Below are 17,821 nucleotides of genomic sequence, written 5' to 3' on the forward strand. Positions count from 1 at the left end.
CGGCGATATGGTTACCATAAGCCAATTATATAGTGCGGATACAGAGCTCCAAAAACAGATGAAACTGTTGCAGTGTCAGTTTCCTTCTGCAAACATATACTCTGGCAGAGATGCAAATATATAATAAAAAAGAAACTGTAAAATGTGCAGTCTTGTAGTGCCCAAATTACATGTTCGCATCCGTTTTATCTAATCCGCGTGTCTACAATTCGATCTCAACCAGATGCTCCATACTATACAGCCCTCTGTCCTACATCTACTGCTCAGGCACTACTTACTGTTACAATAAAAATGTTCCCTGAGTAGGGATTCCATGTTCCTTTAAACTAGGTGCGCACACTTGGGCCTGAGACGTAGGGTATCCTGATTCTCTTTTCTGGTATTCGTCTTTACTTTGCGACGGTTTTCCACAAAGGTCTACCCGTGTCCCCCTGTAGGTTTTGTACAGGAAAGTACAGGCTCACTTTGCCACCGTCGATAGCGACTATTTTAAACCCTATTTAGACTCTTCAGATGACAGAGCAGTATTATCAGACCGATAGGAGCTTTCACAGGCCAGGTCAACATTCCTGACTTTGACTCTGGCATTTCACACTTTGCTGGCCCTTATCTGACTGATAACAGCTCAATGCAGTATCCTCAAAGTGGGGTGGCAACCCCGGGCTGAATTTAGAGGCGGTGCACACATGCGCAGCCGGGCCACGGACCACGGTGTTTGCTCTGCCTGGGTCATAGTGAAAAAGGAGCATTTGCTCGGTTGCCATTTATCAGATGAGTCAATTGTAAAGCGTGTTGGTTGCCCTAGAAACCCGTATGTACCTAAGACGGAGCTTTTTCAGATGAGCCATCTACTGAGTCACCGACACATGAGTGAGCAGAGAAATTAGACTTTTGTGCACCACCCCACTCAGGCAGGAGTTGATGGCAGCATTGCAATGCACAATAACTGATGCCAGAGGGGTCATGTAGAGGACACCAGGAGGTGCAAATCCAACCCTACAAAGCAGTTCCATGTGCAACTCTTAAGAATGCTTGATATTTACTTCTGTGAGTTGAGGAACATACACACACAAATATATATATATATTTATATATATATATATATAGAGAGAGAGAGATATGTAGGTAGGTAGTCATTGTTAGAACCTAGTTTCCGTATGAAAAGTGTTTTTTGTTTTGCCTATAACTTTGGCGCAGTTTGACAAATCTTCAATAAGTTTTCAAAATTAGTACAACAGTCAACTCTGCTGCTGTCTTGAAAGTTTTGAGGTGATTCAGCAAGCAGGGGCTGAGAAAAAAGACGGGTCCCAAAATGCATTTTCCCCATGAAAATTTTGATAGGGATTTTGAACAGGACTACAGCCTAAACCGCTGGATGGAATTACACCAGAACTAGCAGAAAGCTAGCTTTTGGTTCAGAAAGTGTGCTTTATGTTATTTGGTGTAAATCAATATAGTCGTTTGTGAGATATTAAAGGAAAAGGAAATACAGATATCTAGGGACGCAGAGGCTCCGCGGATCCCAGAGATTTTAGGGTGAGATCTGATTTGCTGCCAGCACTTCAACCAGGAAGTGTTGGTAGCCTTTTTCGGAATCTGGTTCAGCTGGGAATCTGCCTCAGCTAAATCCCCCCCAAAAAAATAAAAAAATAAAGAAAAGGGGGCAATGTAAGCAAGCCCTGACCCCTAGCTTTTGTGCTGGGGTCCTCTGGGACTACCCCAGGGCAAAAAAAAACAAAACACTGTGGATCCACAAATCCAGTGGAATTTTATTTCTTTTTTTAAACCACTAGTGTGGTCTCCCACACTTATTCAAAATGTAGCCCCCGAGTGGGCCAGGTCCCGGTGGGCACGAGGAAATATAAAAAAAATGAGAAGGACGCATAGGGCAGGCCTTCCTCCTAGGGCTCTTGAGCCCTGGAGGCTGCCACCTCCCCGGGGCTTTATTGCAATATTGGAGGGGAGCCACCTAGATCCCCCTCAAATGGGCTTGTGCTTGTCCCAGGGATTAACACCTCCCAGGGCTTTATAGCAATAGTGCAGGCGGGCCACACAGTCCCACCTCCTAAGTCTTTTCCATGTCTTGGGAACCACCACCTCCACAGGGTCAAACACATAATTAAAACTGAGAGGGGGGTGAGCAAACACTCTTCCAGGCCATATACGGCCCTGGGGACCACCACCTCCCCAAGGCTGGCCCATGCTAGTTAAAAGAGGGCCCCCCCGCCTGGAGTCATTAAAGGTCCTAGAGACCACCACTGCCCAGGGCAGGGTCTTTCTATTTCCCGAGGTGCCCACCCTCGAGAGATTGCTGTTTGCTTTTGCTTGACAGGAGCTATGACAGCTCCTGGCAAGGGAGGGCACACACTAACTCCGCTCCCAGCAAGCAGGAGTGTGAAAACTGCTCCCACTTGCTGGGAGAAAAGTTTTTATCTGTTTTCCTGCCAGCTGTCTTGGGGGCAGGGAAACAGATGAAAGAGTGCTCCTGCACGCAAGGAGCTGTACATATAGCAGGAGGCTGGACAACGGGTAAGACATTATCGGCCTTCAGGCTCCACCCGCGCCCCCATCTTTGGAAACTGGGTGCTCTGGATGAGGCCAGGGCGCCCCGGTAGACATGGCCAGGCCCCAGGGATGGGGACTCTGGGGGCGAAATCAGCCCAAGTAGGGCCCCCTCCAGGTATTTATTTATTTTTAATAGGCCCCGGGAAGTGGTCCCCAGGGCCCAGGAGGTAGGGGTTTCAGCACAGCCCCCTTGCTTATTTTTAAATTTAGAACCAGGGAGGTGGTGGTTCCAGGGGCAGGGTGAAGCCCCAGGAGGAGATTACCCAAACACCAATACATATAAAACCCTACTAGTCAAAACTTCTTGACACAGAAAGAAAAGGTCAACAATTACCAAAACCACACAGATTCCTAAGACAAACCAATTGAGAATCCCACACAAATTCCTGCTAAAGTCCAGCACAGAGCCACAAGAATGCTAAAAGACTGTTAGAAAAAAGATACACTGTCCCTGCACAGCACTTCTTTGCCTATTTGGCTTTGTTTATGCCATAGAAATAGCACATACATACTGACATATATATATGCATTGCCCAAACCTTAATTTTGCTTCATTTTCACAAGTGAATAGCCATGCTGAATGTATTCTGCAGGGAATAGAAGACTACACTTGGTGCCTGATGTGAGAGAGGGATGCTTGTTTAGACGTTGCCATGATGCACCTATTCTGTGAGGAAGGCAAGCTTGCACTTCTTTTGTCTGGTTTGTATGTGTCCTGTGGTGTGGAAAGCATGTGCTGCTGCTGCCTTAGCTGCAACAGTTGTCTAACAGAGGGAACCTTGCACTAGTTCCAACCAAGGTGTACCTGTTCAATGAATAAGAGTTTTTTTCTACTGCTGTTGCCCTTTTTTATGAACAACTAAAAAGGATATATGAATGCACTTGCATAAAAGCCCATATGAACCAAGGACTGTCTGAAAACATTTGAAGTGAAATACCAAAACGTATACTCCTGAGATAGGTGCCTGACCATGTAAAGGCTAAATCTGAATTTTGAAACCTGTCAACAGAAAAGAGAAGAAGGGCCATTGTTTGGCCCTCCAGTTTTTAGTCTTGTAGTAGGGGGACACCAGTAATAACATTTTAGCTTACCCACTCACATTTTTAATATAGTTCTGATAGTTTAACAAAGGGAGAACATAAATGTCAATATGAGGGACATTAGCTCACCTGTACCAGGGAATCCCATAACTAGAAGACTGTATAGCGAGTCAACAGAAGTACTCTTAGATGCTGCTCCATGCTAGATGTGGAATCCATTAATGAAACCTACCAATCTAGGTAGATGAGGGTTCATTATCCTATGTGAGTACATGAATGTATTGACATTGCAGAATAGGTTTGTTCTGGGAGTGCTCTACATCTTGTATTTTGAAGCATGTGTGTACAAAAGTACTTTAGCTCCTCTCACTAAATCTTTGTTGTGTTAACAACCTGTGCTGTATCTGTTCTGCATGTGTAATAGAATCATATGACATCTGTCTTTGCTTTTTGTGCTAGGAAAGGTTGTACTGCTGCTGTTCGTTTAAAAAGTTTGTTTTTTCATGCTCCTTATAAAACTTTTTCACTATGCAAAAAAAGATTCATATTGCAAATGCTCATTTTAATACACATGGTGAATTAAAGAGTGAACCCTCACAAAATATATAAGCAGAGTTTACTTTTTTTTCACATGGAACAAGTTGTTTATTAATTTGACTAAAGAGTTCCTTAAATTCTTAAAACATAGCTTACAAGTGTCTCCATATCATGCAATACATCTTTGCTCAACTTTGGCATTTTAGACAACAGCACTTTGCATGCTGTGGTTTTGAGCATGAAGCAAACTACAAGCCACACCATGTGACATGCTGTTGACTGAAAAGCCAGGAATAACTGATGTAACCATGTAATTGTAACTGTAATTGTACTTATATAGCACTTACTACCTCGGATGACACGTCAAAGTGCTTTTCGGCGAGTAGCATGCTACTCTGGAACCCAAAAAGAATTAGTGGTGGATTAGTATAAGGAGATATGAGTTAATTTGAGGTGTGGACATGTGAGTCTGTTACTAGATTGAAATAGGATACTGTAAGGACAGACGAGGGAAGAGTCTAGAAAGTGTTACATGGGAGATCATAATAGTAAGATGAGGTTTGGGATGAATACATTTAGCGATGGAGAAGGGAAGAGTCTCTAGAAGGGGATTAGGGAGATAATGTTAGTAAAATGAGGTTTGTGATGAGTCAAAGGAGGGATACAATTTAGAAAGGAAAGAATTTAGAAAGTGTTGTAAGGGGTTCATAGTACTAAAATGATGCTTGGGGAGATCCAAGGAGGGACAGAGGAGGGAAGAAGGGTTGCTTTGGAGATCATAGTAGTAGAATGAGGATTAGAATGAGTCAGAGTGGAGGTAGAGGATATATTGAAAGAGGTATAGGGTGAGACAGAGTAGTGCATTTGAGAAAGTCAAAGGTTTTTTTCTTCTGCACTAGGAGTAAAATAATAAATATATTAATACATAAGCACATAGAGAGGGTACACACATATAAGGAAGAAAATATAGAGAGATTTAAAGTTGTAGTTTATAAACTCAGACTTTTAAGTGTTGCTGTACTTTAAGTTAACCTGTGTATTTTTCTACTATTCAGTTTAATTTAATTTTTTATTAATTTTTTCCATTAATATTTCAATAGTGAAGTACTTGTAGATTAAACAGTTATGATAATATTTACATATTGTGATAGATAAAACAGAGGAACATAAGCATCTAATTAAACAATGCAGTAACCGATATACATGGTAAGCATAGAATAATATATATATTTAACTATAAGTAATATATACATTTGCAAAGCAGATTTAACAAATATCTACATATTTAAAAAACATAATTATTATGCATATTCGTACACACAAGTACACACATCTAGATACATACATTTAATAAAATTATAAATGTTCATATATACACAGGGATATGCTGTACATTAGTGTGTGAGTATGGTGGTTAGGTAGGAAAGAGTTAACTCATGAGTAGTCTTCTGAAGATAAGATAGTTATCTGTGGATCACATCTTTGGGTGTAATGAAGTCCATACTTTGGCTTCTTGAACAGAGAAAGATGTACCACCTATGTTTTTTTCTTTGTATGGTGGGATGGTGTGTTTTCCTAGCTTTTGTGAAGACATGAAGCACTAAACAGAATGAGGCACAGTTTCCGTATTGGCAAGGTAGAATGTGCTTGCATTCCAAGCTTTATTTTAGACTGTTAGAATGGAGGTTTATGAAATGCAAGCAGACAGTAAAGACAGGTTCCAGACTGGCAACAACAGACAGTGCCCCGCTCTTAAGAGTGTGTGGCATGTATGCGACAAAAAAGGACATTTCTGTAATTGTTGCAAACCTGGAGTTAAATATTGTGTAAAATTCAACGTAGTGTAACTGAGGAGCACTTTCTCCTTCAAATGACAGCTACAGTAACCATCATTAATAATATCCCTCTGATACTGTATCCTGTAATGGCAATGAAGTGGAGATGATATCAATTAGGCAGCAAAGTTGACTATGATCTAGGATGATTTACGAGAAGCTCTTCAAACGAAGAGTATGTTTGACTAAACCAGAAGCCATATGCATATGGTGTCAAACTAATATAAATTGTGGGTTACTTTGTAGGGCAATTCAGTTTCAGAGGGAATATGGCAGAAGGTGAGGTCTATGTTCCTGTAGAAGGAGACACTGTTTTAAGTTGGCCCACAAAAACTCTTGGGGATCTCTTTAAATTCCAATGCTACCCTGCAGGTTCGAGTCCATTGTATTAAGAAGTAAGTGAAAAGATAATAGCTGATTTTCTTAATGTCTTTTCTCACAAGGTAGGCTGCCTGAAAAACGACTTCCATGGCATCAAACTTAAGGAAAAGATTGTGACTTTTTCTTGTTGTGCTAGAAAGATTCCTTACATTCTAAGGGATGATGTTAATTTGGAGCATGAAATGTTGTGTTCTGAAGGCATTATTGAACAGGTGGAAACAAGAGAGTGGTTGGCTCTGGTGGTGGAGCATAATTAAAGTGGAGAAATTAGTCTCTGCAAAGATCTTAGGGAACTGAAAAAGTGTGACTGATGACAAGTTCCCTCTTCCCAAAATATCAGAAATAGTAAGTGCTGCATCTGGGGTGAAACATTTTACTACACTTAACCTTACATTTGCAGATCAACAGGTCAGGCTTACTGAATGCTCAAAAGATCTTACCTTGCTCATAACCCAGTTTGGCATTTTCAGCTTTAACGGTATGCCATTCAGTTTGTCTTTAGTGGGCTTGTTTTTTCTAAGATTGATCACTGCAGTGTTTGGAGAGGTTAACTGGGTTGTATTCTTTCAAGATGACATTCTCATGCTACCATATGTGTTTTGAGCTTCCTACCCCCAGTCAGCGTCAGCAACGCAACAAGTGTCACAGTGAGGTCAGGGCATCTGGGAACCCCGGCCATACTTCCCGCGCTATGGCCGCAATTTTTACATATTGAAGGAATTGGCCCATACTTAGATTGAATGTATTCATATTCTCCTGGAGGGTTAGATATCAGCCTGAAGGGTATAACTTCTCTAACACAGGCCTCTTCCTGCCAGCGAACAACGGACATGGATCAAACAATTTATTCAAAGTTTTGGATATTTCATATCTCCATCTCCGGGGAATAAGGCGCCCTGCAGATCACTCTGCAGACCATCCGCTCACACAATCTGCATACCATTTTTAGGATATGTGGTATTGCTCCAAGCACATCATTGCCCCTTAGCAACAGGAAACCCAGATCCACTCCTCCCACATAGCCAGCCCACAATTTGTTTTCCTAATTGGGTTCATCACCGAACCAATGAATGGCATGCTGTAGGTGTGAGACATGGTAGTACAACTCCAGATCCGGTACTTCAATGCCTGCCCTATCCCATTCCAGTTTCAACGTGGTAAGACCCACACTGCATCGAGTCCCTGCCCAAAGTAGTTCTAACAAGAGCTTATCCAGCTCCCGAAAGACACTTTGGGGTATCTCGTGCATAGTGCTCTGTAATTCATAAAAGTACTGGTGGAGCACCGGTGTGATAGAAGCACCTGGCAGACTTGTGAAGTGCCAAATAAAATGCACTTCCTGAGTGTTCCATTTTTATAGGCATTTAAGAGTTAAACAAGCCAGTGCTTGAGTGGGCAGAAAAAAGGTTCAAAATAAAGGGCAAGCATCTTACTGCTAAGGGGCTAACTACAACATTCCTTGGAAAAAGCAAACTGTATGGTAAATGGACATTATTTACCAGAAAATACAAACAACGGCAGCTGCACTTGTCTGAAGAGACACTGAGAGAGGAAAATATTTAGAGGTTGCTGTGATTTAGGTCGAGCACCTCCAAATCCTCTGTGATGTGCCCTGCCTTGAATAGGTGCAGCATGTGCTGCTCCGCATGGGCTGCGAGTCAGTGAAGTCATATTGTGCATGGGGATGTGGGAGATTCCTAATACCCAAACTGAAAGTGTTCATACCAGAAGTCTGAATGAGATGACAAATCTCAGTTCCCTTATGTACAGGGACCAATCAACAATAGAGGCCAGGATTGGACTCTTGCAACATCTGAAGCTAGAGCAGAAAGCCTCCATGCACAGTGCCAAGATTAGTGAATCCATTGGCATTCTAGGTTGCTCCTAAATTTATTGCGGAAATCTGTTCCTATCGAATTTTACAGTCCCGGCAGAGTGACCAAGGTGCGAATGTTGATGTTATAAGTGTTCTACCTCACAATGCATTGCTTGGTGCTCTAGAGAAAGGGCTGGATCTGGGAGTAACTAACAGCTCTGTCAGCCTTTCTAAGCCACTTCACTGTCAGAAATCTCTGACATGTGATCGACTCGACCCTAGCCTCTTTAAGAGGAAGAGGTACCGGGCAGCCTGGCAATGTCCAGATTATCTGATTCATTCACCATGGGAGACGTCAGTATGAGAGAGAAAAACGTACATAAGGTGCAGATGCATATGCAAAACTCTAGGCGCTAGCCATCTTAAGAACCCGATTTGATGTAAAAACTACTGAGCAAAGACAAATAGGAAAACATGAATGCTCAGCCGGTTTTTACAATTCTGTCAGGAGGAATACATCTGTAATTTGGCCGGATAGATGTTCTAGAGCAGTGGTTCTTAACCTTTTGACTTCTGTAGACTCCATCTTAATCATTACTGGAATCTATGGCCCCCAATGAATCATTATTCGAATCCAGAAACCCCCACTGATTAATTATTGGAATCCAGACCCCCAGCCTAAACAATTTTGATGATTTGAAAATAAGGAAAGAAGCATTAATCTAACAAATACACAAATAATGAAATATTTTATTCAATTCACAAACAAATATATAAATCCATATTTAAAATGTAATAGGTTAGAGAAGTTCTAAATTTACTTGAAGCCACCCATACTAGCAAGCACGCCTCAGTGTTTGTCTGATCCTATGCACTGTTTGATGTACTTGCACTTCACCCTTGAGTCAATATGAGGATTCCAACATATTTTTTAGCCTTTATTTTCACATTCCTTCACATTTACAGAAATGTTTTACATGTGTATGTTTACCACGTGCTTCTTTATTTACATACACCTTATTAAACTGTTAATAATAGTTAATTTTCTAAGCACTCTCAGACCCCCGAGTAGGTATCGTGCCCCATCAGTGTTCCCAGGGCTACAGGATCAGAACCGCTGTTTTAGAGCTTTGTACCTTAAGTGAATAATCTCATACACCCCGAGGAAGGGTTGTATTCTATTTCCAAACTCTCACACCTGATCACTAGTCCTGAACCATAGCTATAACCCTGTTTATTTCTTTATCATTTTGAAATGCTGTGTTAATGGAGAAGACAGGAGGTGTACAATGATCTACACAAGACCTCTAAGTATTTTCCATGACCCTGCTCGTCCAAAATTCCTCCTTGAAAGAAGGTGTCGATGGGACAACTGGATTGTTTCCAAAATGTTCAAGGTATTCAAATAAAATAAAGAGATGACTTTTTGATACAAGAAATTTGAATTGGAGGGGTTACCTTGAAAATCTGGCATGGGAGTCTCTACCAAAGAAAGGCAGCATGCATACATTTCAGGATAATAACTTGTGCGTTATTGTACGGGACCCTGAGCACCGAGAATTGGTTTTATGGAGTTCAACAGGAACAAACACTCAGAATTAAGAGGCAAATGAGGGTTGGTATTTTGCCCACTTGGTCTCCAAATGTATCCTCGACTACTAAGTACTGCTGCTTCCCTTGTTGTAGGCATGCAGCTTGGAGGCCTCACCCTCCACAGACACACTGTTCTGTCAATCAATCTCCCCTGAGCCCTCACACTCAGCCCTCCCTGGGAGCTTCTAATGAAGAAACGAAAACGCTCAGAGCACTAGCCACCGCCTCTGTCGGGAGATGGAGGGGGTGAGAGGTTCCCACCGGTGTGTGGGGTGCTGAAGGCCACCCACCGTCTAATCGTGCACAGTTCATCTTCAGCAGACCTCCTCTTCGAGGCAGAGATTTCTCTTAGCCAATCCGAGCCGAGGATGCATACAACCCATGCTCATGAATAGGACTGCAGCGGTCAGCAGGGCCTAGGCTAGGCTGACGCCGCTGCTCTACTGTGGGGCACTTCTGAACAGGACGCAGTGGAGCGTGCGTGTTTCATGCAACACGGAAGTGTTAGTTATAAGCTGTTGATTAATAGCTAAGCTGTGGAAGCAGGAACGGCCCTAGACTAACTGCAATCAGCAGTCTTGTTTTTTTGTTTTCTATTTTTTTGTTTACCCTCGACTTTTTCGCCTCATTTAAATTGGCGTCCTACACCCGCCTAACTTGCCCATGTGAACATTCCATTAGTGGGTGGAGCCAGGTGTTCCCGTAACTGCGTCATCACTGGAGCAGGGCTGGTCACCCCTGGCAAGTCACTTCGACTCGTTTGCCTGAATTCCGCCATCTGTAAACCCGGGCACTGCTTACATTACGAGCAGGCAAAACACCACTTGTGAAAATACAAGACAACCCATTACAAACGGTTTCCACTGGTTACATTTGTATTTCACGAGTTCATGAACAGTTATTTAATTGTTATGGAGGGAATCCGTTATGATAGGTTGAATTTCTTCAGCTAGTATTTGTACTTCTCTGGTGAAATACACAATATATATAAATTTTCACTTTGAAGACGTACAAATATCATCTTCGCTGATAGGTTAATAGCAACCATTGCATCACATGGGAAGAGCCGAGACACTGCAGGCACGAAATTAAATGTTCCGCTCTCACGTGGCATTGCAAGCTCTTCACAGGGCATTTAGAAATGTTTTAGCGTTACAATGCATATATTTCGTATCTGCATGACGATCATCTACATTTCATTTCACCAAGCAGGAATCTATCAATAGGCTGCAAAATAACGAATTTTACCCACATTGAGATTAAATTAAACTCACGTTACAAACAGCCAAACATCTCAAAAATATACAATAAAACATAGAAAATTAGTCTTATGAAGCACTTACATCATGTGTTCATTTACCCAGAGTGCTTTCGTTATTCTCAATATATTTCACTATTATGCATATCATTCTATCAAATAGGGAGAATTGATTGAGTGATAAGCATTTCAGGGAGGTTAACTGCGAGAATTTGCACTGGTGAAACTGTTCAGCCAATCAGTAAGCCGTGCTTTAGATCTTAAACATCTGAGCTGTCCGATTTCAACAACAAAAATGATTTTAACTGCAAAAGACAGGTTTAATGAAGTCACTGGCTTTTGCTTGAACATTATCCTTGTCCGTTTTATTGTTATATTTTTTTGGTTGTTGTGATGATATATTCATTACGAGAATCTAAAGCACAACATGACACCATGACACTAAATGGAGTTTGCAGTTCATTTCAAAGTCTACCAAAATTCAAGCAACCGATGCTAACCATAACTCCCTCATGGGTTCATCTTAGGTCTGTGGGCATCAGGGAACAGTGGTATTGCCAGTGTTATTGGATATCAGTTCATTGTTTTTCACCCATGGTGCCCCATCAGAGACACCTTGTACATATCACACAAGTTGGCATGGGGAGCCCTTATCAACACATTCATAAATTGTTGTCTCAAATTTGTTCTGTTAATTTATTTTATTCAATTATTTGAAATAAAATACATATATAAATTCATAAGCATCTCTCACATCACACAATCCTAAAACCCTGTTTTTTATTTGATTTCACGTTAGCATCACAATGCACTCCAAAACTGAAATGTCTTTTATATCCTTGGTTTGATATTTCAACCACACCCAGCACCCATGCAAGGAACCTCAGGATCATCATCAACTGCAGATGGACATGACCGCATAAGTCAACGCTGTAATTACATCCTCCTTTCAAACCCTGAAGACACTGAAGAAGATTTTCAAATGGCTCCCAAGCAACATCAGAAAAACTGTCACTCATGCCCTAGTCACGAGCTGGACTATAGGAACATACCCTACACAGGGGTTACCAAGCAGCTTGTCAGAAGACTACACACCACCCAGAGCTCTGCAGTCAGACTCATCTTCAACCTCCCATATAGAACTTACATCACACCACACCTCAGGCAGATCCACCGGCTCCCAATACACAAACATGCCTTTTTCAGATGCCTCACACACACATGCAAGTCAGTACACAACTTAGACCCCACCTAACTGAACACTTGCTCATTTCCATCAGACACCTCTGCTCTGCCGGACTCCTACTTGCACTCATCCCACACATCCCCAGAACCAGATCAGGAGGACAGGCGTTCTCTTGCATCGCTCTGAAAGCATGAAACAAACACCCACTCAACACGAGAGCTTCCTCCTCTCTTCTTGAATTCCTCAAGATGCTGAAGAGCTGGCCTCTCTGTTAACCAAGCTCCTCTAAGCAAGGCCGGCACACACACCTAGTCAGTTCCAGGATACCCTCAAGGGTGGTAGTGCGTTTTACAAATACACAGTATAGCATAACAAATGGATCATCTTTCCTGCATGTAACGGATTGTCACAGTACAGTAAACATGTTTTGCAACCATAACACCACTTATTCAGGGCTATAACATGCAATTACTTTCCTACCTATCACACAGTATATCCCTTTCTTGTGTAAAGCTCAAAATAACTTCTTATGGGTGCATTCCCATCTGTGATAATTGTGAACATGAGGACTCTTTTCTGGATCAACTGCCTAGATAAGGCACACCAGGTTTTTATATTTCATATTTAAAAGCGTACTTAATTTGTGACATCAAATAGGAATTCTAGTTGAAAAAAGTAAATTGATATAACAAATAAGAGAAAAAAATTGTTGTATGTATTGATCGAACTTCCCATGCCAACTGGTATTTTATTAATTTGTGAGCCAGAAGGGTTACTGGCTTAGTGTGTAGGCAGCTCTGGGCCCTTGTGTTCAGGTAATGCTATGAGTTAATTCATCATCTTATACATATCAGACCAGCTCTTTCTCCAATAAGATTGGACCCGATCTGTCAGGCTTGGTCATCTCTGGTAAGGAACACAAGTAACACAAGACCTGTTCCAGACTAGTGGAGCCTTGTCAGTAAAATGCAGCTTGAATCCTGCAGCACAAAGAACACAAGATCCACATTTAGGGGATGGTTAGAATGCTTATAAAAGTCTCACCCACAGGCAGTCACTCAGGCTGCATTCCAGTCTCCCTTCTTTTTTGCTACTATGCTGCTTCAGGTAGGGCCTATCATATGCAATTCAGAACTGGTCATTTTCCACTAAGAACAGAACAGCTTGAAATGTTAGGCAAGGGTCTCTCTGAACTGGAACGTAAGGTATTCTAGACAGATTTCAGTCTGGTTGGGGTGAATGGTATATATTCTGTGCAGGAGCAAAACCCTTTCCTTTACTGGGTAGTAGAGGGTGTGCATTTATTTATTTGTAACTTTCTATACAGTAGACTTGACCTCTTCAGGTGTCAAAGTGCATAATGTAAAATAATTTCTTGCACACATCTAACACAAAGATTTACATTATCATGTCTAAATCCATTGTTCTATCAATTTTGTACTCTAATAATATAGACCAATACTAACATTTATATACAGTTTTACATCCATTGCTTTCTGGTGCATGTTATCCAATTTCTTTCAACATACAAGGTGGGGGTCTGTGACCAGTTTCCAGATAGGTTGCTGTCCCAGCCAATCAGCTCCTAATGTAGGCTGTTCAAATGGTCTCATCCTATGATATTGCTCAAAATGTCTTTAGCATGCGCTGGGTGGTAGCAGAAGGGCTTGTTTACCTGGGGCAGAACTTGTGTCCTTAGCATTGCTATCCCTACCCCTTTCTGGATGTGAGGACATCGGATAATGTATAATGGCAATACCATGGATGCGACAAAATAAATGTCTCTGACAAATATTTTTGGATAACATATGCTGCAAGTTTATAGATTACACAGGTTGGGTTAGCTTACGGGTGATCCAGGTGTTGACAGTCAGTACATCAAACTGCTGACATCGATCATCAGAAAGCTTGAGATGTCCTGTTGGCACCAGTCAAGATCACCAACTGCTAGATGACCCCTTATAAGACCCTCTTTGACCTTACTGTTCCTCTTCTGACTGGGGCAGTAAAAAGAGTTGGGATCAGCCCCTCTTCCCTACGGTGGCCCCAGTTGCACAATTGACATCCTTTCTAGCTGGATAGCAACACCAGAATGATGTCTCTCTGTGAGGCTCTACGTGCAATGGTGCCAGGGGTCAGAGTGAGATACCTTTGCAGGGTTTGGAGCAGAGAAGGCTTTGTTTGCAGGGTTAATGGGTGCAGAAATGGGTAGCTTTGTAGGGCTGCAAGCAGAGAAGCAGCCTTCGCAGGGTTACTAGCAGCGAGGAGTACTTTTAGAGAATAGTGGGAAGGGGTTATACACCTGAAGGTTCGGCTTTACTGGGCAGGACATCTACCATTAGTGAACTGGAAATACATTCTGTGAGGGTGTTTTTTAAGTAGCGCTCTGAAGTGGAGTTAGTGAAGTGTGGCGCTATACAAAACTATTTCTAAGTGAATGTGTTTTGGTTGGGGCAGATAGGTGCTTCTTCCGGGCTAGGGACAAAAGGGTTACCTCTTGCTGGGACAGAGGGGTATCTTTGCTGAGAGGTGAGGGGCAGGGGGCATTTCTGGGACAGCTAATGTGAATTTGTTGGAGGGAGAGGGGCAGAGAGCTGTCTTTTGTAGGAAAGGCAGGGGTACCTTTGCTGGTGAAGCAGAGGTGGCTTCAGGAGGGGGCAGATGATTACTTGAGCTGTAGGCGAAGCTTCAGGTACTTTAATAGTGAGCTGTGCGGGGCAGCAGAGAGCGGGTTGCGGGGTCAGAGGTGCCTTTGCTGGAAACAGAGCCTTTAGTTCGAGGGAGGGGAGAGGACTTCCTCCGTCAGGCTAGGGAGGGCTGCCTCTGCTGGCGGAGGAGAGGTTTGCCGGGCAGGGCATGTGCTGGGAGAGGGGCGTCACTGCGAGGGAATGTGCCATGCCGCCCTGATGAAGGAATGTAAGGTGGTGTCAGAGTAGGGCTTGGGCTAGGAATGCTGCATTTGTTTCAGCCCAGCAGCTGCCAGCTCCGGCAGCAGCGGCGCACTGGGGCAGAGTCCAGCCGGGAGCTGCCATTTCTGTCAGCCGCATCAAGCAGCCGCAGCCAGCCTGGGAGGGAGTGCCAGCATCCACAAGGATTACTGCAGGTTTTATTTTTTGTGACGTGAAGCAGCATTTTTGGATCTCCGTCCTGCCATTGATTTGCTCCCACCTTGCTGGATAAACAGGAGCGCCTCAGAGAGGTTTCCCGCCCCCGCCCACAGGCGCGCCTGCAGCCGCTGCTGAATTCACCGCACGGCGGAGCCGGGAGCGCTGTCATGGTGAAGGAACAAGGTAAATGGCCAACATGGAGCCTTCGCCATGATTGCAAATCGATGATGCTGTCGCAGTTTTTGGCGCCGGGCTGTCGCCGTCGCACGAGACGTTCACATGCTCCCCGTGCCTTCTGCTTATCGTTGACTCCAGGCGATGATAACCAGAAAAAGATGGGGGCGCGCGAGCTGCTGCGGCATCGTTCTCGTTCATTTGTGTAGGATCCTTGCATGGCGCTATACCACCGAAGTGTCGTGGCACTTGTCTTACAGGGTGATCTGGGCAATGTAAATGTTATTATTTTTGCCCGAATAGCCCTAAGTGCTTGGTGTTGGGGTGTTTCTTTGCGCTAACAATGTGGACTGGATACTAGAATGGAGGCAACGACATGTATATAACGGTATTTGCCCAGGATCACGCAATGCAGGGAAATGGGGAAGCCGGGAGTGGACTTCTGGAATCACTGGGGTTCACAAGGGGGGTCAGGATACAGCGAGTTCCATGGCTTCGATGTTTATCAAAGTAGTACGTGATGAAAAGGCTCCCTTTGGGATGACCGTGGCGGTGCTAATTGTTCCCTTAAATTGGGCTTTACAAGTGTGGTGGAATTCCCAGTATGTGTACAGGCCCATCATAGAACTACCCTCTAAAGCAAATGGTTATATTTGCTGTGTCAGTATAGCCTGCTAAGTTCGAACTCACAGTGGAAATTCCATATTTCATCTATTAGAAACCTAATGCTCAGTTCATGATAAAAAACATAACAGCAACCAGGTTAACTGTGGCTTTGCTAAATTTCCCCCAACAAGCCATGGAAGATATTTTATATTGTATTGGATTGAACAATGATACAACGTACGGGACAATTTGTATTGCTTCGTTGTGCTGCACCACAGGGCTTTTACTTACCTCATCCATTGTAAATTATTCTAGTGGAAGGTAGTAACAGGACACTTCATACATATGGTTCTGTGGTTATATTTGACTATTTCCACTTTGGTACAAAAAGATAATTGAGGCACATCAAGAGTATATTTTCCACTTAGGATCACACATTACAGTCAAGAGGAGAAGCTGCAATTACAATGTAGTTTTGCTTGTTTCTAAGGGGCCGATAATGAGTGATGCAGGATACTGAAATTACCGGGGTCCAGTAGCGTAACCAGTGTGCCATGGCCCTAGGGTAAGGAAGGAGATGCATCCCCTGGCTGCTCTTTGAATTATGTAACACAGCTACAGTAAGGGTTCAGTGGCCCAGTAGGCCTCTGAGCCCCTTGCTGGACCAAGGGAAGCTAAGCCCCCGCCACACATTCCGGCTGGTAACTCCTTCGCTGCACTGCATTTATTTCCGATTCCTGGCCTGAAGTGGGGACTAACAAGCACAGACCAGAATTACCAGCTTCCTTTTCATATGTCTAGTCCAGATCCTGGGTTCATTTCAGCAGAGCAATTCCTCCTATTTTGAGCACGAGAAATAGATGAGAAGACACTGGAACGGACGCACACCTGAGTCCTGGTAGGCAGGAGGGACCCATCCCCCGGGATACCTCCCCACCCAAGGCAGAATCTGCCCCTAAACTGGAAGTGAACCTAGTTGGGCACATGCTTGAGCCTATTTCGAGCCTGTGGCCTGCAGATCACACACTGGTGCCTGCAGTGCTCAGTGCACTGAGCTGTCTTATATTGTTTCATTTGAATGAAGTGGCCATGGATTAGTTAAGGTACCAACATGATGTAGTTGGCCCGTGAGCCATTCCAAGTTTTCTTCAGTCACCTTGAATCAGAAACTGCATTGAACACCATATCTCCTACTGTGTTGACTCACTTAATGTTTGTGTGCTCAGTAGATTTGGTGTTTTCACTGCGCATAATTTATGAATGAGTGAGCTACTGTTGAGATAGTGACAGATGGGTACGGGGTGGGCATATGCAAGTAATGTAAATTTTATTTACACTTCTTAGGCCCTCAATATGCACTAGCATGATTATTCAGCCAGTAATATTTACCGCACATGGTACACTGAGGCAAAATTAACACACCATTGCAAGTATCAGAGGACAGAAAGTTTGTACACCTGATTACTACATATTTTCCCTCTCCCATCAGCTTTTCTTGTGCAAATGTCACTAGCATTGGCAAACGAAATATGCATAGGTTAAAATTTCATGTTTGTACCCCATACATGTACTTCTGGTCAACTCATAGTTTGTGACTAATTGGCAAGTGTCTTTCTAGGCTGACTACACGGCTGGGCTGGAGTACGTTTACTACTACCCTTTTGTGTATTTGGAGCTGAAGCAACTTTAGAAGAGTAGCTTGTGAATAGCAATGGCCTTACT

General features: G+C 43.1%; 1 protein-coding gene across 25 annotated transcripts in view; it reads left to right on the forward strand.

The window, feature by feature from the left end:
- ABLIM1 (actin binding LIM protein 1) overlaps positions 1-17,821 on the forward strand; it is a 786,962-nt gene that overhangs the window by 278,428 nt on the left and 490,713 nt on the right. Inside the window, exon 1 of one of the 25 annotated variants that reach the window (XM_069239294.1) lies at positions 15,059-15,502. The exons of the other annotated variants lie outside the window; for them this stretch is intronic. Within the exon in view, the coding sequence (XP_069095395.1) occupies positions 15,487-15,502 (16 nt within the window). The 5' untranslated portion in view covers positions 15,059-15,486. Of the gene's footprint in view, positions 1-15,058; positions 15,503-17,821 lie in introns of those variants that run through there. 25 annotated transcript variants of the gene reach the window in all.

The sequence above is a fragment of the Pleurodeles waltl genome, chromosome 6 (genome assembly GCF_031143425.1).
Source record: "Pleurodeles waltl isolate 20211129_DDA chromosome 6, aPleWal1.hap1.20221129, whole genome shotgun sequence".
NCBI classification, from domain to species: Eukaryota; Metazoa; Chordata; class Amphibia; order Caudata; family Salamandridae; genus Pleurodeles; species Pleurodeles waltl.